At 34.4% G+C, this 27,761-nt stretch overlaps 1 protein-coding gene across 1 annotated transcript; it reads left to right on the top strand.

Annotated features, from left to right (window-relative positions):
* Positions 1–11,010: 11,010 nt before the first annotated feature.
* FDCS (follicular dendritic cell secreted protein) lies at positions 11,011–21,400 on the top strand. Its single transcript, XM_011733816.3, has 5 exons — positions 11,011–11,113; positions 16,481–16,534; positions 18,307–18,339; positions 19,357–19,567; positions 20,449–21,400. Exons 2-4 carry the CDS (start codon positions 16,481–16,483, stop codon positions 19,522–19,524), a joined length of 255 nt encoding a protein of 84 aa, XP_011732118.1. The 5' UTR covers positions 11,011–11,113; the 3' UTR covers positions 19,525–19,567; positions 20,449–21,400.
* The last annotated feature ends 6,361 nt before the right edge of the window (positions 21,401–27,761 follow it).

Consider the following 27,761-nt stretch of genomic DNA (forward strand, 5'->3'; position numbering starts at 1 on the left):
AAAGCCAATCTTTATCCACGTGCAAACATGTAGGCAAACCACGAGACTCAGTTTTCATACCTTTGGTGTATAACTAAATGTATTTTAAATATTCAGTTTAATATGTTGACTTCATAATATTAAATGTTGTGTCGTGCACATTGCAGATAGTAAATAATTGTCAGCTGTATTGCAGGAATATTCCTCTCTTAGTCATGTTTTTACCTTCAAAGAAATAAAAATTGCTAGTTTTTCAGGACAATCTCCCTTTACAGATTATTTTAACAGTGAATTTGAGTAACTGAGGAAGAGAATAAACAATTTTCATTGAACATTCTCAAGTTATCAGATACGTTTGAAATAACCTTTGTAGTTCATTTCAAGGTGAAGCTGTCGGCTCTGGATTTGTGGAAGGTTTGTATTATTTTCTTCAGGAAAGTACTTTGGTAGAAAAACCCAACAAAAAGAAGCTATATATTTCTTATGTTGATTCTTCTTTCCTGCACAGAACTGGAGTCTAGTGAATACTTTTGCTTTCTTGATCTTTGGCTCTCATTTGTGTTGGCTCACAGGTAGTTCTGATCAAGCCAGGAGGTTGTTGCATAAATCTGTGACTATCCTGTTACTAAAATTCTAGCCACGACGAGGCAGTAGGAATAATGAAGTCAAGGATGGATAGCTCCAAGCTAAATGAGTTAGGAAGAACTAGAGATTTCACAGATAAGACTGTGTTTAGATATGTAGATCCTCCCCTTTATTAGTTGTAAGTGGACAAATCAGGCTTTCTGAGTCTCAATTTTCATCTCTAAAAGGAATTGTCTCTGGAATTGAGAATACAGTGAAACGAAAGGTATAAAGGCACTAATCATGTGTCTGACATCATTAATGGTGGTTTCTGCAGCATCAGAGGCATTGGCTCAGGATATCTTTTAAGTGTAGCTTTCAGTAGATCAGACTTCTTGCTGCCACCCATTTTCAGGGGTCCTCAGTTAGGTTCGCTGGCTAATCTGAAGGTGTATGACAGCCACTTAAGTAGTAACTGGAATAAGATAGGGGATTAATATGTTAATTAAATCTGAATGTAAGTAGGCGAATTCTGAAATCAAGCAGTGTCAGGTAGGGGTAATTATTCTTTCTGGTTGGCGATCTGGTTATGTGACCTCCACACAACCTCCCAGTATTGTCTAACTAACTGTAATCCTGGCTGAATTTATGTAGTGCAAGCTGCTGTTGTTTTCTTGTGTGAATCTTAATTCAATTGGCAAGAATGCAAAATATAGAAAAGTCTAACAATGTAAAAGTTATAGCTACAAAAATCCCCTCTGCAAATTCTTCAGCACATGATTGTCCTTAAAAGGCAAGGGCAATTGAAGGAACAGCAACCAGGATGTTTTACTGGAAAGAAAAGTTGTGAGTGGCTTCATAGGAAAGAGGTTAGACATGTTATATGAAAAAGTCATAGGTTTATTTGGAGGGATTCAGATGGAAGAAGTAAAAACTAATTTATCAAGGTGTTAAATTACTCTATAAGAAACACTTTTTAAAGAATGAAAACATCCATCTATGCAGATATTCAAGGAGTGGATAGATGACGAGAGGCTGAATTACAGCAGAGGGGATTTTTGTATAGTCATTGGAATTTATTAAACGAACTCTCTGTAATTCCCCTTTCAACCATAATATCCTCAGACTGGGTGTTACAGGGATGAGAATTATCTACTGGAAGAGGTTAAGCAACTTACTAAATACAAAGGCACCATTATCATTAAAGGATTAGACATTAGTACTAGGGAAATGCCCCCTATGGGAAGTCTTAGCAGTGGACTAACTCACTATTATATCAATAAGAGAGCAGAAATATTTTATTTCATGTCTTTTGGCCTATAGATTTTGAAAAATTCAAAGCATGCATACCTTTTAGGCAATCATCCTTCTCTGCTGTGAATTGGAAACCATGATAAATGATCTGACCTTTACCAGGCTCGCATATATGTCAATACTAAGCAGCAATTTTTAATTTTAAAAAGGATTTGAGAGACTTTCTAAGAGAATAAACACAAAACAATCCGTGAATTCTTATTCCGTACTCTATGCCCATGTGTACACATTATTTAGCTTCTACTAATAGGTGAGGACATGTGGTATTTCATTTTCTGTTTCTGAGTTGCTTCACTTAAGAAAATGGCCTGCAGTTTATTTTACTTATTCATATTCTTATTTAACTTTTACCCTTAGTGCTAGGGCAAAACTCAATTCTATCAACATGGTGTTTGCAGTTACAAGGTTGCTTTTCTGGTAAAAAGCCAGGGATGTTTATCAGATTCAATAAAAAGCCAAGGATGCTTATCAGGTTCAATAAAAAGCCAGGAATGCTTATCAGTTTCCTCCAGTTAGGTAGGATTCTAACTGCTTGCTCATCTCCACTGCAAAAGGAACTGCTGAAATGACTGCTCAGGTTTTTTTTAGTTTTCCAGCTATTGGTTTCCCCTGGGATCCTTAATATCTTGTCTTGCATGTGCATAATTTATGGGTCAGCCAAGGATTTGGAAGAAATACATACACAGATTTCAAGGCTCCTAATACAGAAGTTCTCACCTTTATGGGACTTTCTCCCTCAGCCATTCCCAAACTCTCTCTTTTGATGCCTCAGGCTAAAAAGACTGTGACTTCCTTCTTGAAGTTTCTGCCCTCACACTCTGAAGTTGGGAAATGCCTACAAAGGGAAACACAAATAAATGTTTATCTGACATTTCTCTCAAAAATCAATTTCCTTGAGTTTCTGCCTGTATTCCGTCACTGTTCAATGCCTTCAAAGTGTTTTTTTTTTTTCATATTTTGTCCAGAGTTTATCATTATTAGTAACAGAAAGTTTTAGGTCAATATAAGCTTCGTCATTACCAAAGGATGCAAGTCTATATTCTGAAGGTTTTCTCTCATGAGTATCTCTTCAATCTCTTTCTCTTTGTCTTCATTGTCACAACTCTCCTAAAGGTCACCCTCTTTGCTTGGGAGGATCAGGATACACAATGCTTTCATGTTCAGTCTTCTAACATAGAATGATCCATTCAGAAACGGAAGCCTAACCATGTTCCTCCCTTCATTAAAACCATTCAATATCTTCCAATTGGTTTCTGTTTAAATTTCAAACTGTTTTATTTGGCTTAAAAGGTCCATAATCACTTGGTCCTGGTGATAAATGGTCTGTCATTTACCTTTGTTGATTATTACACTCTAGCCAAAGTAAATTCCTTTATGCTCTGTGGAATATGCCTTGTACCTATGATCTCTAAAATTTCACACTCTGTTCCCTCTATCTGGAGCATTGCTCTTGATCCTCTTAATTTGGCTGATGCCTCATTGACTTTCACATCTTTACTTTTGTGTATTTCTATGGTACTGAACTTCCTCAGTCATTTCACATAGAAATTCTATTGTTATTTTTGTTCAATTTGTCTAAGAAACTTTATAGCCTCTTATGGCTCTAGGAAGGTAAGGACGATGTCTTCCCTGAATACTGTATTACAGTGCTATGCCTAGTGCCTGGCATATAATTAAAACACGATAAATGTTTAATGAATTAACAAATATAAACTACTTTGGAAACAATCTGATTCTATCCATAATTTCGAAACTTAAATGGCAAAGGTCAACAGCTGGCCAGTCACGAACTAATTTATAAGTCTTACAAATCATAAGACATGAAAAGTCTACCAAAACAATTTCTATATCATATCAAATTTTATTAAGAATTGTGGTGGGAAGCCGAGCCGAGCAGATCATGTGGTCAAGAGATTGAAATCATCCTGGCGAACACGGTGAAAACTGGTATCTACTAAAAATACAAAAATTAGCTGGGGGGCGTGGTGGTGGACACTTCCAGTCCCAGCTATTCGGGAGGCTGAGGCAGGAGAATCGCTTGAATCCAGGAGGCGGAGGCTGCAGTGAGCCAAGATCGCACCACTGCACTCCAGCCCAGTGACAGAGCGAGACTTCATCTAAAAAATAAAAATAAAAAAATAAAAAATTGGTTGGTTTCAAAACTTCACTTGTCTCAATCAAAAAGTACCACCTTTTAAAATATATAGTTATTATTTAAAGCATATAAAACTAAAAAACTACGTTGTCAACTAGTCTTTTGTTTAAATATATTTGAATGAAAACTCTCTTTCATTATAAAAATTGTTTTTAAAATAATAGCTAATGAAATTATTTAAAATTTTTGCCATCCCTCTGTGATTCACTAAGTGGACTTTCCCCTAACTCATTTCATGTTCTGTGTTTTGTGGTTAGAAACTGATTAATTCTGAATTCCAGTTACACAGTTTACAGATTTGTAATCTTAAATACCTAACTTCCTAAGCACATTTTCTTCACCTGTAAAATGGGGCAATTTTATAATTTATCCTATGTACATCTATGGTGAATGTGTGTGCATGTACATATACACTTGTTTGTGTGTGGGGGAGGGGTGTGTATATAAAAAAGTGCTTGTCGATTTCATAAGAATTTTGACAATGTTACCTTAAATAATGTACACCTAGCAGGTCATTATCTAATTATATGAATCCCTTAGGATTTAGTGTAATTAGAATCTTTGTTAAATGCAAAAAAAAGACTTCTCATACTTAGATAATTCAAAGATAAAAACAATGGGACAAAAACTTAAAAGTTTGGATAATTAATGTGGTGAGATCAGATATATACCCAAAGGAGACTAGCAGTTGAAGTTTGTACTTTTGACGTCAACACACTGCCATATAGAAAGCATCATTTTTTTTTAAATTGTTGCTGCTGTGTGGCAAATAGGAAAACATGTTATTGTCATTTTAATGTGGAAAAAACTAAATGTTTCGCCGGGCATGCTGGCTCACATCTGTAATTCTAGCACTTTGGGAGGCCGAGGTGGGTGGACCATGAGGTCAAGAGTTCAAGACCAGCCTGGCCAAGATGGTGAAACTCCATCTCTACTAAAAACACAAAAATTAGCTGGGCATGGTGGCAGACGCCTGTAATCCCAGCTACTCTGGAAGCTGAGACAGAGAATTGCTTAATACCAGGAGGCAAAGGTTGCAGTGAGCTGAGATCATGCCACAACACTCCAGCCTGGGCAACGGAGTGAGAATCCTTCTCAAAAAAAATAAATAATAAAATAAATGATTGTAAAAGGTTAAGAGATTTGTCCAAGTTAAATCTAGATGGGCATGATTCAGATCCATATGCATGACTCCTCAGGCCTCTCTCTTAAACTCTGCAAAAGAAGCTTGTAACTGGGAAAAATATCTACTCAGTGGAGTCACAGGAAGACTGTCGACAGAGCTCTGTGTAATACAGACATGGCACCAGTACAGTAAACCATGTTTTATATCAAAATACTTATGGTCTAGTCAAACATTATAGAAAATATATATGATAGTGTATAGAAAGGGGTCTTTAATTTTTGGTGGATTTATATTTAAAGCAATATTAGTTTTAAATGGAGATATTATATATTTTGCAAAGAGAAGTTTAGGAAAAGGTTACATAGGCAATTTGTAATATATGCAAAATATAGACCTTCCTACCACTTAAGCCATATGAGGTATATAAAATTATTAATAAAACGATATACATTCAAATAATACTGGTAAAATCATATGTTATGATTGTGGGGGACAGTTAATAAGCAGGGCTTCTCAACTGTTGCTCTTCAGGCTTCAAGCTATGATATAAATGAAAAAAAAAAAAGCACTAAGAAATGTCCAAGACAGGTACTGAGGAGCTTAAATCCTTCACTCAATATTTATGAAGCACATAGTTGGTGCCAACGTAAGCCGAGCGCATTTCAGTGAGCAGTACGGTGGACATAGGGCTGTCTGGTAGTGGCTCTGGCAGTGGTTAGTAAGAAATCTGGGCATGAGAACTCTGCAACTACTTCCCTTTTTACAGCTGGGGCCAAGTATGCCCTAGAGATTCAGGAATTGACACCTCTTCAGATTCTACAACATTGACACACAGGGTTCTAATTATTTTGTAGGAATCCACAGATGCTAAGTTGACTTTTAGTTGAACGCATAATGTTAGGAGAGGCTTTAATGAGAATTCATGGATTAATTTGTGTTTATTCTCTTAGAAAGTCTCTCACAGGCTTTTTAAAATTAAAAATTGCTCCTTAGTATTGACATATATGCGAGCCTGGTAAAGGTCAGATCATTTATCATGGTTTCCAAATCACAGCAGAGAAGGATGATTGCCTAAAAGGTATGCATACTTTGAATTTTTCAAAATCTAGAGGCCAAAAGACATGAAATAAAATATTTCTGCTCTCTTATTGATATAATAGTGAGTTAGTCCACTGCTAAGACTTCCCATAGGGGGCATTTCCCTAGTACTAATGTCTAATCCTTTAATGATAATGGTGCCTTTGTATTTAGTAAGTTGCTTAACCTCTTCCAGTAGATAATTCTCATCCCTGTAACACCCAGTCTGAGGATATTATGGTTGAAAGGGGAATTACAGAGAGTTCATTTAATAAATTCCAATGACTATACAAAAATCCCCTCTGCTGTAATTCAGCCTCTCGTCATCTATCCACTCCTTGAATATCTGCATAGATGGATGTTTTCATTCTTTAAAAAGTGTTTCTTATAGAGTAATTTAACACCTTGATAAATTAGTTTTTACTTCTTCCATCTGAATCCCTCCAAATAAACCTATGACTTTTTCATATAACATGTCTAACCTCTTTCCTATGAAGCCACTCACAACTTTTCTTTCCAGTAAAACATCCTGGTTGCTGTTCCTTCAATTGCCCTTGCCTTTTAAGGACAATCATGTGCTGAAGAATTTGCAGAGGGGATTTTTGTAGCTATAACTTTTACATTGTTAGACTTTTCTATATTTTGCATTCTTGCCAATTGAATTAAGATTCACACAAGAAAACAACAGCAGCTTGTACTGCATAAATTCAGCCAGGATTACAGTTAGTTAGACAATACTGGGAGGTTGTGTGGAGGTCACATAACCAGATCGCCAACCAGAAAGAATAATTACCCCTACCTGACACTGCTTGGTTTGGACTTCGCCTACTTACATTCAGATTTAATTAACATAATAAGCGCCTATCTTATTCCAGTTACTACTTAAGTGGCTGTCATACACCTTCAGATTAGCCAGCGAACCTACGTATCTGAGGACCCCTGAAAATGGGTGGCAGCAAGAAGTCAGGTCTACTGAAAGCTACACTTAAAGGATATCCTGAGCCAATGCCTCTGATGCTGCAGAAACCACCATTAATGATGTCAGACGCATGATTAGTGCTTTTATACCTTTCATTTCATTGTATTCTCAATTCCAGAGACAATTCCCTTTAGAGATGAAAATTGAGACTCAGAAAGCCTGATTTGTCCACTTACAACTAATAAAGAGGAAGATTTAAATATCTAAACACAGTCTTATCTGTGAAATCTCTAGTTCTTCCTAACTCATTTAGCTTGGAGCTATCCATCCTTGACTTCATTATTCCTACTGCCTCATGGTGGCTAGAATTTTAGCAACAGCATAGTCACAGATTTAGGCAACAACCTCTTGGCTTGATCAGAACTATCTGTGGGCCAACACAGATAGGAGACAAAGATCAAGAAAGGAAAAAATGCTCACTGGAATCCAGTTCTATACAGGAAAGATGAACCAACATAAGAAATGTATAGCTTCTTTTTTGTTGGATTTTTCTATCAAAGTACTTTTCTGAGGAAAATAATACAAACCTTCCACAAATCCAGAGCCGACAGCTTCACCTTGAAAATGAACCGCAAAGGTCATTTCAAGTGTAACTAATAACTAGGGAATGTTCAATGAAAACTGTTTATTCTCTTCCTCAGTTACTCAAATTCACTGTTAAAATAATCTGTAAAGGGAGATTGTCCTGAAAAACTAGCAATTTTTATTTTCTTTGAAGGTAAAAACATGACTAAGAGAGGAATATTCCTGCAATACAGCTGACAATTATTTGCTATCTGCAATGTGCATGACACAACATTTAATATTATGAAGTCAACATATTAAATTAAATATTTAAAATACCTTTAGTTATACACCAAAGGTATGAAAACTGAGTCTCGTGGATTGCCTACATGTTTGCACGTGGATAAGGATCGACCTTAATTTCTGAAAACTCTTTTTTTTTAATGTAACTGAAAAAAGAATGCTTTTCATACAAAATCCTGGGATATTTTCATATTAAGTCATATTTTTATCCATTGGGGCAAAATTATATTACAAACAATAGCAACAGAAAGTATTGGGTAGTTGTCCGGTGAACTCCATTATAACAACTTTCAATTGTTCATACAAATTAGCCTTTCTTTTTCTAGAATGGAGTCCTCTGATCTTATACCTTTCAAAACACAATTCCTTCTTGTTTTTCCAAGTATATTAGGAACTAGTCAAATGCATATTTTTGCACAACAAATATTTATTAATTACCTATTATGGGGCAATCATTATGCTAGGTATCCAACACCTAAGAATTTAAAATGCATCATCCTTGCCCTAATGGAGCTTAGAAGCCAATGAGGAAGAGAATGTTTCAGTAAAATAATTTTCCCCAATATTGTATTTTTAAAAATTTAAACCTTCAAGTGAGTAAGAATAATACAATGAGCAGTTTATTTCGTTTTCTAGATTGTTATTATTCTGCCACAATTTAAATCCTTCTCTTTCCATTGAGAAATGAATTTTGTGGGTCACTACTAGAATTTAAGAGATATAAATTAGAATAGAATGAAAGACATGTAAGAAACTAGATTAGAACATACCTGAAAAAATTGAAAATTTCAGTATGTTCCTCATGTAAACAAGGTAAAAATTATTTTGTTAAATCCTTGTCCTAGTTGTGTGTATATGTGTGTTTGTGCAGACTGAGTTATGACATATAATGCATTTTTTACTGTGGCTTTTATTTTTAAAACTTTGAAAGCCGCTTTAAGGATCATTATACCATTGCTGTGGAGGATAGCTTGAAGAGGAAAATACTGGTGACAGGGACTCTATATAAGAGGCTACTATAACACTCTAGGAGAGAATGAGAAACCAAACGAAGGAAAAGACAAAGATGGAAGAGATTTATTCCAGAGCATTATAAGAAGGAAAAAGTTAATGACTATTTGATGTGGAAGAAAAGGCACAAGAAAAAAACAGGATGAGTCTTAGATTGATTGCTTGGATAACTGAGTGATTGATGATCATCAGCTGAGAGATTACATAAACGTGAGGATCATATTAAGAGGGAAAAATAGTAAGCTAGGTTTTGAATAGGTTGAGTTTGATGCTTTGATGCTTATTCAGTTGGATACAAGACTGTGGGTAATTAGAGAAGAGTTTTAGCTGAAGGCAGAGCTTAAGGAGTCAGAAGTAGATTATATTACAAGAGAAAGTGAAGAGTAAGAAAACAAATTGTCAAGTATAATAGACCAAAGAAAAATAATCAGTAAATAAGACCTATGGCTGCTACTAAAAGAAAAAGAACATGAAAAATTGGCTTAAAGAATCCAAGGAAGAGAAAAATAGATTTCTAGATGGGAATAGTCACAGTTAAATGTCAAAAGAATTGAAGTAACACAAGGACAGAAAATCATATATGGTTTTCACAATTCAGTGGCAATTGCCAACCTCCATTAGAGCAATTTCAGATAAAAGAAATTGAAGTAAAATACATTGAAAGATAGGTTTTAGGCAAGGAAATGGATAATACACATACACACACACAGACACACACACACACACACACACACACACACACACCTGTCATCCCCAGCCCTGGGGAAATGTACTGTGAGCCCCAAATTGGTCAAACTAGAAAACAATATACAATAACATACCAGGTTTGATATGTTAAGTTTCTGATTCAGGCAGTTTTCTTTAAATCATTGAGATAAGATTAAACGTTAAGTTAGAGGTAAAGGAAGTTTAATGTTTCTCTGAAATTGTGCTGATTTTTCTCACCTTCTGTTACAGTGACAGTATAAGGCACTAGTTATAAATGTGGGTTTTAGAACCAAATGGCTGGTGCTCAATTCAGTATCTGACAGAGACTAGTTATAATACCCAAACTGATTACTAATATTCTCGCTTCTCAGTCTCAGAATGGGATGGTGTTGATCATAGTACTTTCCTCTTAAAGTGGTTTGGGGGATTTAATTATATTATATATATAAAGCATTTAAATTTGTGCTTCAGCACTTGAAGTTCTCAAAAAACTTAGCTGTTATTATTTTTCTGAGTTCCCTTGAGAACTGATTTCTAGAAAAAATAAAAAGAAGAAAAGGGACTTTGATGCACTACTACTACAATCTGGACTATATAACCTCTTTTGAAGTAGAACTTGAACTCAATAATAGAATATTCTTGAAAGCTCTCAAATGAGTTAAAGCTCAAATTTTATGACTCTTGAAAATGGCATATCCAATATGCATGCATATTTAAGGTAATTCTTGAATGTTTTGTGGGCTCTAGTTTCTAGTCCAGCACTTAATGATGATACCCTTTCTGTTGCAAGTGAATTTTTAGTTGAGAAACAGAGTAATAGTGTTCCATAAGGTAAACAAGATGCTGTGGTGCTCCAAAAATACAATTCACTCATCTATGAAGCTCTAATCCTGATAATAAAATGAAGAAGCTGAACGCAGAATCATGCAAAAGATTTTAATCCCATCTTTAACGATTTTTAGATTTTTTATTTTCTTAAGATTCCAGCACTATCAAATATGCTTTGCAATAGATTATAATCAATACCAGTAAAATGCTTGGAGGTATTTTAAATTGTGGGAAGTGAAGGAAAAAAATTGTGAGAGTAGACAATGGAACAACAACATGTAAAGTGATAAGCTTCAAATATACAAGACACAAAATTTGGAGATACAAACCACAAAAGATTTTGGTATTTGGTAGTTTCTATGAAACTAAACATTGGTTATTCCCCAATTTCAACATATTGTGATAGTTGATGAGTAATAACTGATCCTATGGGAGAAGCCTTTAAGCCACAGATTTCTCCACTCCATTATACCTTCGAGTATATAAAACAGCTGCAATATTCCAGGGCCAGACACTCGCCCTTTCTAACAGCGTCGGAGACAAAGAACTGACTGAAACGTTTGAGGTAAGAAAGGTCTTAAATATCATTGTAAACTAACATTGTGTATCTATTTTGTAAATATAGATATATAGCATCTCTCCATATATTTTTCTTTAAATCATAAAAATTTAGATTATTGAGACTGTCATGTAATGGTTGCTTGAATTTGTACTTAGTAATTAGAAAATCACTTTTAGTATTCTGTTTGCAAAACTTATTTTTTTAAATCACTATCTTGTTGTAGTAAATATTTATTTTAGAGTGACCATAAATGAATCTTTGTAGGAGCGGAACGCTGGTTGGGGAGAATGCAGACAGAGTGAGACAACAGAGCCTCAGGTTTATTTTTAACTTTGTGGCCATCAGGTCAGCAAAGAAAGGGAACATGCACCGCCAAAGATTCTCTAACGTCTGAGCAAGAGCCAATTTCTTTGGCCTCCTCTTTTTTCTTTAAAATATATGCAGTACTTACATTCCATTCCTTAACATTTTATGTTGATTTTAATATAAAAGTCATTTGTCTTTCCCATAAATTCTTGAATAAAATTAATTTTCTAGGAAGATGCATCTAATTTATCTGGGGTATCAGTTATTCTATAGCACACAGCAATAAACTGCCATGGGTATCATGACTTGATAAGTATAAAAATAAAAGGAGATAACTGGTAATTATGCTATGTCCTGACTCTAAGATATGATCTGGAAGAGTCTGTGTTATGGTTTATTTACTTCTTTGCTTAATGTAGTTTTAAATAATTCTTGAAACCCGTTGAAAGAAATTGTAAAGGCCCTGCTTGAATTCTATCCTCTCCAAAACTATTTCCTCAACCTGTCTCTTTCTTCTTCTAAATACTCCCAATATTTTGCAATTTCTACATATGGTATATATCACACTTTGTATTGCATTATAGAAATATCTGTAACTGTCTTCCATGTGGAAGTCTCATATGGAAGAAATTATGCTTTCTCATTGTATCCCTGAAAGCACCCACCACAATGCTTTGCACATGGAAAGTAGACTATGTATATGTATATGTATGTGTGTGTCTGTGAGAATGCGTGAGTGTATGCATGTGAGTGCTTGTATAATTTTTTACTCTTGATTTCCTACATTAACAATCTGCCTGTAGAAGTCTGAACTTGACTGGAATTTTACATTCTTGTCTTCTCAAAATTATTACATTATCTGGTACTTTTTTGAATTTGAATTCAAATTTTGATTAATATCAGAAAATAAAGGCAGAGATCAAAACATTGCTACATTTTTTACACTGTGTTCTTTTGTCTCATAGATATATAGGAAACATCAAAAGGTGATAAAATTTCCCTAGAATCTCCACTATCTCAAAGGTACTTCAAAATGATAATGACATTAAAAATTGACATTTTCCTCAATGTAAAATATTAAATAATCTTTAGAAAACTTTGTAATGCATTTACCTATAACAATGTAACAGTGAGCTTAAAGGATCCATAAATCAGGGACTTTCCAAACTGATATTACAGGTAAACTTCAGAGATACTGCAGGTTCAGTTCTTAACCACCACCACAGAATGAGTATCACAGTTAGGCAGGTCAAATGAATTTCTTGGATTCCCAATGTACATAAAAGTTATGATTACACTATAGCATTATATGTTAAGTGTAATAGCAGTATGTCTAGAAAAACAACATAAAAATCTTAATTAAAACATACTTTATTGCTCAAAAGTACTAACAATTATCTCAGTCTTCACTGAGTCATAATCTTTTTGCTGGTGGAGGGTCTTGCCTTGATGTTGATGGCTACTGACTGATCAGGGTGATGATTCCTGACGGCTAAGGTGGCTGTGGCAATTTCTTAAAATAAGTCAACAATGAAGTTTGACACACGGATTGACTCTTCGTTTCACAAAAGATTTCTCAGTAGCATGCGATGCTGTAGCATTTTGGAGCACATGAAGCATTTTGCCCACAATATTTCTTTCAAAATTGGACTCAACCCTTGAAAACCCTGCCACTGCTTTACCCATTAAGTTTATGTTTTTAAATCATTTACTGTCATTTGAAAAATATTTCACAGCATCTCCACCAGGAGTAGATTCGATCTCAAGAAACCACTTCCTTTGCTCATCCATAAGAAGCAACTTTTCATTCACTCAAGTTTTACCGTTACATTGAAGCAATTAAGTCACTTGTTCAAGCTTCACTTCTAGCTCTCTTGCTATTTCCACCACATCTGCACATTACTTCCTTCACTGAAGTCTTGAATCCCTCAAAGTCATCCACAAGAGTTGGAATCAACTTCTCCCAAACTCCTGTAATGTTGATATTTTGGCCTCCTCCTATGAATCACAAATGGTCTTAATGGCATCTGGAGTGGTGAATATTTTACAGAAGGTTTTTAATTTACTTTGCCCAGGTCCATCGAAGAAATCATTACCTGTGCCAGCTATAGTCTAACAAAATGTATTTATTCAATAATGAAACCTGAACATCAAATTTCCTCTTTGATCCATGGGCTGCAGAATGGATGTTGTGTTATCAGGCATGAAAACGACATTCATCTCTTTGAACATCTGCTTCAGAGTTCTTGGGGGCTCAGATGCATTTTCAATGAACAACCATATTTTGAAAAAAATATTTTTTCCTAAGAAGTGAGCTGAAAACATTTAGTAACCCATGCTCTGCTAGATGTACTGTCATCCAGGCTTTGTTGTTCCATCCATAGAGCACAGGAAGAGTAGATTTAGTATAATTCTTAATGGCACTAGGATTTTTGAAATGATAAATGAGCATTGGCTTCAATTTAGGAAACCAGCTATATCCCTTAAAAAGAGTCAGCCTGTCCTTTGAAGCTTTGAAGCCAGGCATTGTTTTCTTCTCTTTAGCTATGAAAGTTCTAGATGGCATCTTTTTCCAAAATAAGACTGTTTCATCCACAATAAAAATCTATTACTTATTGTAGACACCTTCATCAGTGTTCTTGGATTTTCTGGATAACGCTGCAGCCTCTATATCAACACTTGCTGCTTTATCTTGCACTTTTATGTTATAGCCAATCTCTGCTGGCTTCTGACTTTTCTTCTGCAGTTTCTTCACATCTCTAGGGCTTTGTATAATTAAAGAGCATAGGGACCTTGTTCTAGATTAAGCTTCTGCTTAAGAAAATGTGCTGTCTGGTTTGATCTATCCAGACAACTAAAACTTTCTCCTTATTGGAAACAAGATTCTCGCTTTCTTGTCATTCCTGCGTTCATTGTAGTAGCACTTTTAACGTCCTTCTAAACTTTTCCTTTGCATTCACAACTTGGCTAACTAGTTGTTGCAAGATCCTCCCTTTCATCTTATCTTGGCTTTTGACATTCCTTCTTCACTAAATCGTTTTTACCTTTTGATGTAAAGTAGGAGACATGTGACTCTTCCTTTCATTAGAACACTTAGAGGGTATTGTAGGGTTATTAACTGGCCCAAATTTAATATTCTCATATCTCAGGAAATAGAAAAGCCTGAGGAGAGGAAGAGATAACTGGGGGCATGGCCAGTGAGTGAAGCAATCAAAACATTCACAACATTTGTCAAATAAGTTTGCCACTTATTTTTCCCATAACAGCCCCAAATAATTGGATCAAAGTAACACCACCAAAGATCACTCATCACAGATCACCAGAAAAGATATAATAAAATCTTATTACATATTTATAATATCTTATAGATATTAAAATATGTTATAATACTAAAAACTACAAAATATTGCTAAGATTACCAAAATATGACACAGAGACACGCAGTGAGCACGTGCTGTTGGGAAAATGGTGCTGATAGACTTGCTCGATGCCGGATTGCCACAAATTGCCACTCAATTTGTAAAAAAAAAAGATATGTATAAAGTGCAATAAAATGAGGTGTGCGGCCGGGCGTGGTGGCTCACGCCTGTAATCCCAGCACTTTGGGAGGCCGAGGTGGGCGGATCACAAGGTCAGGAGATCGAGACCATGGTGAAACCCCGTCTCTACTAAAAATAGAAAAAATTAGCCGGGCGCAGGGGCGGGCGCCTGTAGTCCCAGCTACTCGGGAGGCTGAGGCAGGAGAATGGCGTGAACCCGGGAGGCGGAGCTTGCAGTGAGCCGAGATTGAGCCACTGCACTCCAGCCTGGGCGACAGAGCGAGACTCCATCTCAAAAAAAAAAAATAAAAATAAAAATAAAAAATAAAAAATAAAATAAAATAAAATAAAATGAGGTGTGCCTGTACATACACAACACCTAGAATAACATCTCATACTTAATCAGTTATCAAGAAAAACTTTATAAACTAATAAATTAACAAATATGAGGCAAACTTCAAGAAAAGTCCCATAGCCAATCCACATTTTCAACTTGATTGCCTTTCCCAGAACCCCCCACATGTTCTCTAGCATATATGGCATTCACACCATGACAAAGAAGAGGATTAATGCCTAATGATACCATCCAATACAGAAAATTTCCCATTATTATTTGAAATCCAGTAATATGCACATTTATTGTATTAATGACAAATATTTATAAATGCAAATGTTCTATGTTTCATTGTGTACTCCATTATAAAATTATTGAATAAATCTTTAATTTAGCTCAGTTTTCTCAAATGTAATATTAATGATATTGTAATTGATACATTTTAACAGTGTGTGATATGATGAGGAATCTACAGTGAAAATGAAAATACAATAAAATGCTTTGGAAAAGTCCTTTATTATTTATTAAATAATAAAACTTGAAAGTCAAAATTACTTTTTGATACATGGACTGCAGGATGGATTTTGTATTAGCAGGCATGAAAACAGATCCTTCTTCACATCATGGACTTTTTGGGGTTGCCTGGAACCAGTGCAAATAAATCTGTCAGCTACATTACTTTCATGGACATTAGTATAAGGAATGTTGAACTTTCTGAGATCACTAAATTCAAACTTACTTCTTACTTCCAAATTAACATTCTTACTTCCAAAGCTAACATTCTCTGTATAAACCAATGCATTATTTCTTCCAGGAACTATGTACTTTACAAGTACATAGAAGTATTATTCTTTTATTTGTTATTTTAAGTTCAGGGATACATGTGTAGGTTTGTTACGTAGGAATTATTATTCTTAAATAATATGTGAATGCTTATTTTTAAAGCAACCGGTGTAATGTAGTTATGAAATTACAAAGCTCCTTTTATTTGACCTTAAAAAAGTTCTTTATTAACAAATAGATTGATTCTCTATGATTGTAAGTAACTTGCTCAAACTCAAAGAGCTATTTGTCGAATAATTCGTACTTTAACTGGATCTTTTGAATTCAGTCTTTTTGTTGACTTCTAGGATATTTATGAATAAAATGAAAGTTCTTCTTATTTTTTATTTTATTTATTCCATTTTGCAGATGAAGAAAGTTCTCCTGATCACAGCCATCCTGGCAGTGGCTGTTGGTTTCCCAGTAAGTATCGATTTCTACATTCCAAAATATTTATGTATAACCATGTACCACATATTTCCGTCAACCAGGAACCGTATATACAAGGATGGTCCCATAAGATTATAACAGAGCTACAAAGTACAGTGGCTTATGCCTGTATTCCCTGTAATTTGGGAGGTCAAGGCAGAAGAATCACTTGAGCCCATAAGTTCAAAAGCAGCCTGGGCAACATAGCAATCCTACCTCTCTTAAAAAAATAAAAAAGAAAAAAAAATCATGATGAAGCTGAAAAACTCCTACCACCTAATGATACCGTAGCCATCATTATGTCATAGGGCAATGCATTAGTCATGTGTTCACGTGTTTGTGATGATGCTGATGTAAACAAACCTACCCTCTGTCAGTCACATAAGAGTAGAGCACAAAAAATTAAGCACAGTTCATAATAAAATAATAAACATTATTGTGTATTTATTGTACTATGGTTTGTGTATTTATTGTACTATGCTTTTATCATTATTTAGAGTTTACTCCTTCTACTATTTTTTTAACATTAACTGTAAAACAGCCTCAGACACGTCCTTCAGGAGGTATTCATAAGAAAGCATTATTATCATAGGAGATGAATGTTCCACGTGTCTAACTGCCCCTGAAGACCTTCCAGTAGGACAAGATGGGGAGGTGGAAAGCAGTGATATTGATGACCCTGACCCTGTGGAAGCCTAGGCAAATGTATATGTTTGTGTCTCAGTTTTAAACAAAATAGTTTAAAAGTAAAAAAAAAAAAGCATATAGAGTAAGGATATAAAGAGTGAAAGTATTTTTGTACAGCTGTAAAATGTGTTTGTTTTAAGCTAAGTGTTATTACAAAAGAGTTAAAGTAAAATAGTTATAGTAAGCTAAGGTTAATTTATTATCAAAGGAAGAAAAATACGTTTTTATGAGGTTAGTGTAGCATAAGTGTACAGTGTTTACAAAGTCCACAGGAGTAAACAGTAATATCCTAGGCCTTCATATGCAATAACTCACTCACTAACTCACACAGAGCAACTTCCAGTCCTGAAAGCTTTATTTATGGCACGTAACCTATATAAGTGTATAGGTATAAAGTGTACCATTTTCCATCTTTTATACTATATTTTTTACTGTACCTTTTCTATGTTTAGATATGTCTTAGATATTTTTAGATACATGAATACTTACCATTGTGTTACAACTGCCTACAGTATTCAGGATAGTAATAAGCCATACAGTTTTGTAGGCTAGGAGCAAGAGACTATACTATCTAGCCTAGGTATGTAGTAGGCTATACCATCTAGTTTTGTGTAAGTACACTCTATGATGTTTGTATGATGAAATCATTGAACTACCCATTTCTCAGAACTTATCTCTGCTGTTAGGCAATGCATGACTGTATATTTTGTCTTGATTCATGAATCTTCAGGGTTTTTTCTCCTTCACATGCTGTATTCTGTAAGAATACCTAACACACATGCCCTTTTATCATTACACTCCAGAAAATATTATAAACCATATACCATTCAGTGCATAATTCAGTTCCACATATCTTTGGTATAGTGGTGAATCTGAGCCAATTGAGAATACATATTAAGACTTTTCAGGAAAATCATTTCTACATTTTCTAGACAAATTCTGGGTATTTTAAAAAAATGGTTATTATGAAACAATATTAGGTAATAGATTGTCAAATTATTTCCCTCATGCATATGTATATATTTATTTGTGTGTTTTCATGAGCATGAGTTTAATTAACTTCACTGTTTGACCATTAGGTCTCTCAAGACCAGGAACGAGAAAAAAGAAGTGTAAGTTACCTTTTCTCTTTTTTACATGTAAGTTTTATGTGTGAAATATTCATAACTGTTGTTAAAGATATTGATTTACCTAAACCTCCCAAACTGTGGAGAGATTCATAAAGAGATTTTGGTATTAGCACTCAACAGAGGTTTAGACTTCAGGGATGTGAGCTCTGCCCATAGAAAGGAAATTATCTCCATATCTCATATCACGGTAAGAATTGGATTGAAATCCAAATCATTCTGTGACGATTTGGGTTACAATATTTTTTTCTAGATTTATCTAGCCTAATAACTCAGGCCTCCATAAGCTAAGGCAGAGGCCTTAGCTCTATGAAACTCATTTCAAAAAAAGTAAAAAATGAAACCTGAGCATTAAGAGATGTGGGCCGGCTTTGATGATCCTCCCAGTGGCAAATTCGCTCATGGATTATTTGAGTCTAAACAGTTAACTAAAATTGTTTAATAAAAAGAAAATAAAATTCGAAGAGGGAAAGCCTTATTTAAAGATTTGTTTTTATTTATGGAAATCCTATTATCTGGAAAGCATGATTTTATCGCAAAAACTACAGAGAGCTAAGAATACAAAAACTAATAGAGATACAGACAGATAATTGAGAGAGAAAGCAGGAAGAAGGAACTGAGATACTGAAAGAGAGAGGTTGTTTCCCACATGTGGTTTGGGTAAAGAACTTGTATGAAGGCAAAGGGAGAAATTTTATGGTACTACAACACCACATTCATCTTGGCCTTGTAGGTAAAGAAGTAATTGCCAGAAAAATTTGTCTTTATTTTGTGGCAAGATACAAGGTGGAAAGATACAAGAACATACCTTTCTAAATAATTTTTAAATGATGCAAATTAATAAACTCCCTGTCCATAGTACACACAGAAAGGATAAAGGATTTTAGAGCTTCTAAAGCCTCTTCCTAAAAATAAAGGCCCATTATTTAAAAAAACAAAGCTGTTCAATTTCTCTTCTTTGTAAAAAGTAAAATAAACCCTTTAACTTCTTTCTTTCAACAGGTCAGTGACAGCGATGAATTTTTTTCAGGGTTTCTTGCGTTCCCTTACCCATATCCATTTCGCCCATTTCCACCAATTCCATATCCAAGATTTCCAAGGTTTGGACGTAGTTTTCCTGTTCCAATACCTGAATCTGTCCCTACAACTCCCCTTCCTAGCGAAAAGTAAACAAGAATGAGAAGTCACAATAAAATTGAAGATGAAATATGTGGTAAGTACACATAGTTACAATCATACTTTAAGTTTGCAGATTGGAATCCATAATTTCAAGGAAAAAGAAATGTTAACTATGTCCCCAGTTGGCCCCTTTAAGTTTCAATTTGTTTTAATGTTTTTCTCTGGTAGATACCGTCATGTGTGTCCACTCAGATACACATATGTGCCCTTCCATGATCTAATCAGCACAGCACTTTCAATCCCTCCTTTGTTGTGATGTAACAGAAACAATCCCTATGTTATTAAAATATTGTTTACAAAGTGTTTGTAACTCTTTATACTATTGTCAGTAACTGCATTTTGGACTGAATCAGAGTAACCAAGGTGGAGATCATAGTAGATGAATTTATGGGCCTAGAGTTTAAAGTAGACTTCAGCTTATTCCTTAGAGAACCATGTAATTTTTCTAATACTAAAATTCCAAACTTAGCTTCCGAATGTCACATTATAGTAAAAAATTTTAAAGGCTTCATGCTTCACCTATAACAGTGACCCCTGTCATTTCATCACATCAAAAACAAAGTGGATGATGTGTCAATTACTAGATAAATTGAGGGAATATAGTCTATACCATAGACTATAGATCTAATCCACTATAATAATTTAAAATTTAATATATATAAAATAGTCTTATCTAAGATTAAATTAGAACCCAGAGGACTGTTCTAGGAAACAAAATATTTCAGATAATACTTACCACTAAAGACCTTTGCTTTCTTTTTACATCTACTCAGTGTTCTTGAGCAGATGGTTTCCCAGTCCTTGAACTAGATATATTTTTAAGCCAATAGTTGTCATTAAAATGCAGAAAATGTACATGTTTCCAAAAAAATAACCCATTGGAATTAATAACCTTATGTCTGTTATTTATTTCAGGTCACCTAAAATTAAATGTGAGCCACTTCTTTGAAGAATCAAAATTCCTGTTAATGAAAGAATAACAAATGTAATTGAAATAGCACACAGCATTCTCTATTCAATATCTTTAGTGATCTTCTTTAATAAACATGAAAGCAAAGGTCTTGGTTTCTTAATTTCCACAAATTCCATGATAAGTACTTGATTTGTTTTCAATCTTCAGCAATATCTTGAAGAAGGAAGAGGTGGCAGATGGTGATAATAACAAACTGTCCTACAGCATGTGACAAAAGTCATCCAACAAGATTCTACTTGCACAATAAGCCTTTCAGTGGGTCACAATGACTGCCTTTGTCTCCACAAGCTGATTATCAGGAAATTAGAAAAATTCTCTTTGAATAAAGATTGTGTTTCTTCACCTTAAGTTTAAATTGTTCATAGCTGAGACCCTTAGCATCAACAATGGAAATTCTGCCATCATTCATCCATAACTGGCTACAAATCAAAGTCAGCCTAATGAGCCACTTGGCACTTGACTAGGGAAATGGCTGACTCCCTTGATCACTTTCAGGGATTACAGGTACCTCAAACATTTAAATATTTCTTGGTATTAAAGTCAGTGATCCCAATTGAAATATGGGAAAGACAACAAGAAAACCAAACAGTCGTCAATACAATTTGGTAAATTAATTTTATAGGCATTGTTTCCTAACTTCACAGCTGACAGATTGGAGGCAACTGCATGACCAGGGAGAGAGAGTCATGGGAAAATAAGATAGAGGGGCAGAGAGACAAAGGCAATCAGAGCCCTGAAGAGGGGCCAAAGACAAATGGTTGCTCTGAAATGTGGAAGACTCAGCTCTGCAAGTAATCTACTGTGCCACTAATCTACTATCTAATCTAATCTATCCCAGTTTTTTGTTTCATTAAAAGTCCTTGACATCTCGTCTTAACTCTCAGAGCTTTTATTTCATCTGCCTCATTTTGTGTCATAACAACTTTCTGAAGAAAAAACAACTCTGTCATCTACTTTAACTGCTAGATTTGTTTCTATTAAAATTAATTAACTATTTCCCCCACCCAGTGAATTTGGGCATTATTCTTGAATACTATAGGTAAATATAAAACAACAGGGAATATTTGTATATTTACACATAGAAAAATACAGTAAAATATGGTATAAAAGATTTTAAAAATGGTACAACTATATAGGATACTTACCATGAGTGGAACCTAGACACCTGGAATTTGCTCTGGGTGAGTCAGTAAGTGAGTGGTGATTAAATGTGAAGGCCCAGGACATAAATGTACACTACTGTGAACCTTATAAATACTGCAAACTTAGGCTACACTAAATTCATGAAAACATATTTTTCTTTCTTCAATAATGAATTAAGGTATAAAAATATCTTTAGAGTATAAAGATACAACAAAAGATACAAATACATTTTTATTCTTTATATCTTTATTCTATAAGTTTTTTCTACTGTTAAATACTTTTTTTACTTTTAAACTTTTTTGTTTAAAACCAAGACACAAACATACATATTAGCTTATGCCTAAACAGGGCCAGGATTATCAAGACATTCCTAGCAACAGAGTTTTTCAGCTCCATTATAACCTTATGAGATCACCATCATAGATAGTTAGGCATTGACCAAAACATTGTTATACAGCACATGACTATACTTACTTTTTGTCAATTGTTGTGCTAAATACCGGAGATTTGGAGAAAATATTGTTGTGCTAAATACTGGAGATTAAGAAAAAAGATTCTCTTTAATGATCTTACAGGTTAGATAGGGGAGATAAACATATACAAAATTTCAAGAAATGTAATAAATGCTCAAAAAAAGTACAGAGCTTTTTGTTTTAAAGCAGAGGAGAAACTAGCTCTGCCTACACAAATTAGGAAAGGTCCCACAGGTGACTTTGAGTTGAACTTTAATGGATAAATAGGTTACTGACGGGGAAACAGGAACAAATTCGATGCTCAATAGACATTTACTAGATAAGCTCTACACTCAAATTGATATTTTTGTTTGTCGCTTTCGTTTTCTTTTTGTTTTATATTTTATTGAAAATGAGTATTTTTAATGATGTTTATTTTCATTAGACAAAGATAAAAGAGCAAAAGATGGGAGTAAAATACTTTAAAACATATTTCTAATAAATATATAAAGTTCTATTAATCTTAGGAACAACCTCTAACCTGAGAAGCAAAAGATAAACATCTTAATAATATTCTTGTTCACTAAATAACATTTCTATCAATTTTTCATGCAGATACAGAGTAAAGATAACCTCATGAGTTATTTCCTTATGAAAACAGCTAATATATCTAGGAGACAGTATTTATTTAGGATTCTATGTCAATTCAATAATGCCCGGGCAGGGTTGAAACCCTGGCCAAAGCCATGGGCATCAAACCAAGGTAGCTGAAGGACACTAACAGCAATACAGCAAGGCAAACAGCAAGGCATGGACCACCTATTGGATCCTCCCCACAATTGCTTAAGGAAGCATCCACTTTCCCCTCAAGTATCCAAGACTTTAGCACAGGAATGAAATAAGAGCAGAGAGACACACTGAATTCTAACTGTGGTCACTCTAAATGAGAGCCCAGCTAGAGACCAGCCTCCCCAACACTCAGGGGAAGGTCAGTTCTAATACACTCACAGGAAAACAGAGCCCAAAAAAATCCATTCTTCATCTACATGTTCTAACTCTTCTATGAAGTTAGAATTCAAGGGGAAAACAGATAATATGCCTGCCCATTTTAGACATTCTTCTTGACTAGGTTCTGGCCTCATCCAGAGGAAAGTAGTAATTCCAAAACATTGATCTGCATAAAAAATTATTCAGTTTCTTATTTGTTATTCAGATTTCTAGGAACATTCCTGCTCTGAAAATCTTGACTCTGTGTTGTGGGGTTAGGCAGGAATTTGCAACTTAAACAAGTAGTACAGAGAGTTAATCATTTGCTCAACGAGTATGTGTCTAACATGTGCCAAGCAAAGGTTTAGAGACTGGGACCATTATTTTCTAGTGTAAAAGGACAGGAAATAGTAAATGAACACGTATAAGTAAAAAAAAATTTATATTGTAATATGAGGAAAATAAAAGGTAAAATAATAAAATGATGAAGAAGTATTTAGACAAAGTGCCAAAGAAAGCCTCTCTGAAATGAAGACATTTGAGGTGAATCCCAAATAATACAGGGAACATTTCTGAGAATTGAGGTAAGAACATTCCAGGGACCATGAATATAAGTGGAAGTTCCTGATTTAGGAAAGAATTTGGCACATTTAGGAACAGAAAGGTCATTGAAACCAGCACACAGTGAGAGTAAAAGGGGTAGAAGTTAAGGTGAGATGGATAAAGAGAGACCAAATTATTTAGAAATGGTCCGTGGTAAAAAAGTTTGAATGTATTGTAAGTGCCTAGGAATCCATTGAGAATTTAAGTAGAATAATTATCATGTCAGATATATGTTAAAAACACTTTTATAACTGTGTAAAAAATGATTATAGGGTGATAAGAGTGAAAGTAAAGAGACCAAAAACAGAAATATTAGGATGGTTCAGGTGTGACACACCAGTGGTTGGGACTAAAGCAACAAAGGTCAGATTAGAAAGTGGTATCAGATTTGGGGTATATTGTTGAGATAGAACTAATAATTCTTCTAACAGGTTGTTGCAGGGATGAGAGAAAAGATGACCTATAGGAGTCACTAGATGGCCCTTCAGTCACTAGTAGTATCATGGCTCTGTTTACTAAAGGAGAAAAGAGATTAGTGGAGAACTAGTGAAACAGGGTATGTTTGGAAATAAAAGATTCTGCTTTGTTCATGATAATTTGGAGATGTCTATTTTACATTCTAATGGAGATTTTAAAATAGCTATTGGATACTTGAATCTAGATTTCAGTGAAGGCAATAGCCTATTGATGATACTTAAGGTTACAGGAATTGAGTACATCAACTAGAAAGACATTAAAGATAGAGGGAGAAAAGATAGAGTGGTGGTGGATGCTGGAAGAATTTTTAAAAGTTCTCCTAAATTTAGAGTTTGAGGAAAATAAGAGGAACCAAAATGAAAATTAAGAGCAGCTTTAAGTGATTCGAGGGGAAAAAAAAGGAAGGAAAAGTCAAAAAGTTTTACCAGTCAGAAAAATGAATCACCATGCCAAGAGTTGCTAAAATATTGAGTGGGAAAAATATCTAACAGCTCCCATTAGATTTGGCTACACAGAGATCGTCGTTGATCTGGCTGTTTATTTTGAATGGTAACAAGAATGACAAGAATGAAGTAAACATAGGACAGGATTATAGGGGCCTTGGGATCATGTTGGAGAAATAACACTTTACATAAATTGATTATCCTTTGTATTTTTAAATCTTTATATTTTAATGGTTTCAGAAATCTTTGCACCCTAAAACTCACTGAGGAATAAATTAATGTGTGTGTTAATGCTAAAGTCATAATGACACTCACTTTAGGCTCCAGATGACATACAATGTCTCCTCACAATCTCAAAATAGTCTTTCTGTAAGTGTTCAGGAGAAAACACTATCTCCTTAGAAAATCTCCTCAAACAGAGATTGTGGCTGTCTATTATACTCCCAAAAGTACTTTATTTCTAATACAAACAGTTTGTATGTGCATTGTTTGTTTAACAGAAGTGGCTACAGGAGAGTAAAATTTTGATATTCCACTTTGCTCTAGTTTGTTGACCATTTTTAAGAGCATCGTACGCTATTTTTTCCATGGTTTTTACATATAGCAAAGATTGTTGAAGCATACAAATTTCTACACTAAAGTATCAATTTTCAGATGCCTTACTAATCCTATGGAAAGCTGTGTTTGTCATTTACATTGCAGCTACTGTTACAGACATTATTGTACTTCAAGAACAAAATAGAGTGTTGAGGTCAGCCTGGTACTAATGAAGTGGCCGATAAATAAAATGAGACAGAAAAAATAAAACTACATGCACATAAATACCTTCAAAGGAAGATAAAATAGACATGATGTACATTTCAAATGTAAGAAACATTAACAGAGTAACAAGAAGTTGTTACTAATAAAAGAGTGTATATGAGTCAATAATCATCATGTCACTTATTGCAAAATGTTTTTGTTTATAATGCTTAAAATGTGAACTTATGTACCCACAATAGCCTCTTACCCAGTCCCACTGTGTGAATGGTGGTATGAATATACACTGATTATCAGGACCTAAACAAAGGGAAGTTGCAGCTGGACTGAGAAGCCTGTTGGTTCTCTTCCCATAATCCAGGGATATTCCAGCATCAGGCCATGCCCCCTATTGATGGATGCATAACTAGATAAAGACTGATGGATTCGTTCCAAATTATAAACACTCTCAGTTTGGAGGCCTTGTTCAGCACTATTGCAGCTTCCTTGGAGATTTCAGATCAGGAGAGTTCTGATCCTCCTTTTGCTTCTCTTTGGAAAACACAAGAGCATTGGATAGCTCCATTATAGAATCCACCTAGTTCATCTACTCCAGTCACTCAAAACACTTTCACTAAGATTGCCTTAGATCAGTAGATATGGGAAATACCCAATGTTACCAGTATTCAAGTAAATTTTAGACTACGAGCTCCACAAGAACAGAGATGTTTACCTGCTTTGGTACTAATTTATCCCTACTGCCTGAAACAGTACCTGAAATAAAGTATGTGCTCAAAGAATAATGTCCAGTACCTAAAATAATGTGTGTGCTCAAATAATAATGTCCAGTTTTGCAAAGCCCCACAAAAGCTACATTAGTGTTTGAAGTGAATGGATGATACCATGGTAAACATGTTTTTATCTTAGTGGGAGAAAAGATTATTAGCACTCTCAGGTGTTCTTAAAATATATTTTCCTGTGAAAACAATGTCTTCAGAAGTGTTCTGAGTGTCTGCTACTTGTAAGTTAAATAATTCAATACTCAACTGAAAAATCATTAACACTCATGATTTTAAATCAATGGCTGAGAAATTACTATGTGAAATAGAACACCTTCAAAATTTAGGAATGACCAGATCATAGTCTTTCAACCATGGACCCTGAGAATCAAAGGAAAACACTGTGACTAAATAGTTCAGATAGAATGGCTGGTGTTATTACTTTAGCAACTTGGTTTAGCAATTTTAAATTCTGTCATCTCTTTTTGAACTGCAAAAACCAACTATTCTGAGAAACAGAAAATCTCATTTTACTCTGTGTAATCCAAATAAGTATTCTACGGTTTAGAATATTGTTCCTAACTTTCTAAGACATGCAACAGTTCTAAGAAACAGATAGGAACATAGACATAATTACAATGCTGATATTATTTCTTATTTGTGTTCTGGCAGTCTTACATTAATTCCTGTAAGTTCCTCAATCTGGTCAGTTCTTCACAGCCAAAATGAAGTCACAGTTAACATTATTTCTTGAGAAAAACAAGTAAAAGAAAATAATTCTTTCCTGAATTATCTAAACAAAATTTTTGTTTAGCTATTTTTTGCCAAAATATTCATAATGTCAGTGGGTTTGTGATGTATGCTCTAAGTCAAAATGACTTTCCTTAAAACAGAACAAATATCTCCAATTCAATAATTTAATAATGTTTTTTCAAAATGGTTCACCTATATTAATGAAATTTAAAATCTTAAAAATGTTTATTCATGAGAAAATAATAAATCACTAAGTATGTAGTCAATGCATATGGGACAAAATGTGCTGCAGCTCAAATGCAAATAGTTCCCCACTTTACACCGATTAAAATGTTTCATATACGGGTTTTACCTTTATAAGGAGGTGCTCTTGGGTATGTGTGAGATGGCCAATTATTTAATTTTTAATAATCAATAATTGTAATTCTGGAAGGAAGAAGACCAACCACAGTCTATACCAAATGCAGTATCACTTGAAATTCAGGTTCTTAAACTAAAAGAAACAATTAAAATGTGAAAGTATTGTGACTATTTTTCATTTCAACAGCAGTTTTAAGTTCAAATACATAGGATAAGTTGAATAAGAATACAATTAATATTTTTTAAAATTCTTCTATATTTCTTTATAAAACAAAAAAGATTATTTAAAAAGATATGAATACTCTTTTTTCAAGCTTTATGAGTGATGACTTTACATCCTTCTCCGCATTTCATTAAAAAGGATTGACCCAAAAGTGACCCTGCTGTCATCAAATCTTTCCTTTCTGTCATCATCTTATTGGGTAAAAAGTAGGAGGGAAACAGAATAGCGTGACTCAAGGTACTAATATCCTTTCATTGGTCTGGTCTTCAGTTATTTATCTTGGGTCTTCTCTGCAGC

The sequence above is a fragment of the Macaca nemestrina genome, chromosome 3, assembly GCF_043159975.1.
Source record: "Macaca nemestrina isolate mMacNem1 chromosome 3, mMacNem.hap1, whole genome shotgun sequence".
NCBI lineage: Eukaryota > Metazoa > Chordata > Mammalia > Primates > Cercopithecidae > Macaca > Macaca nemestrina.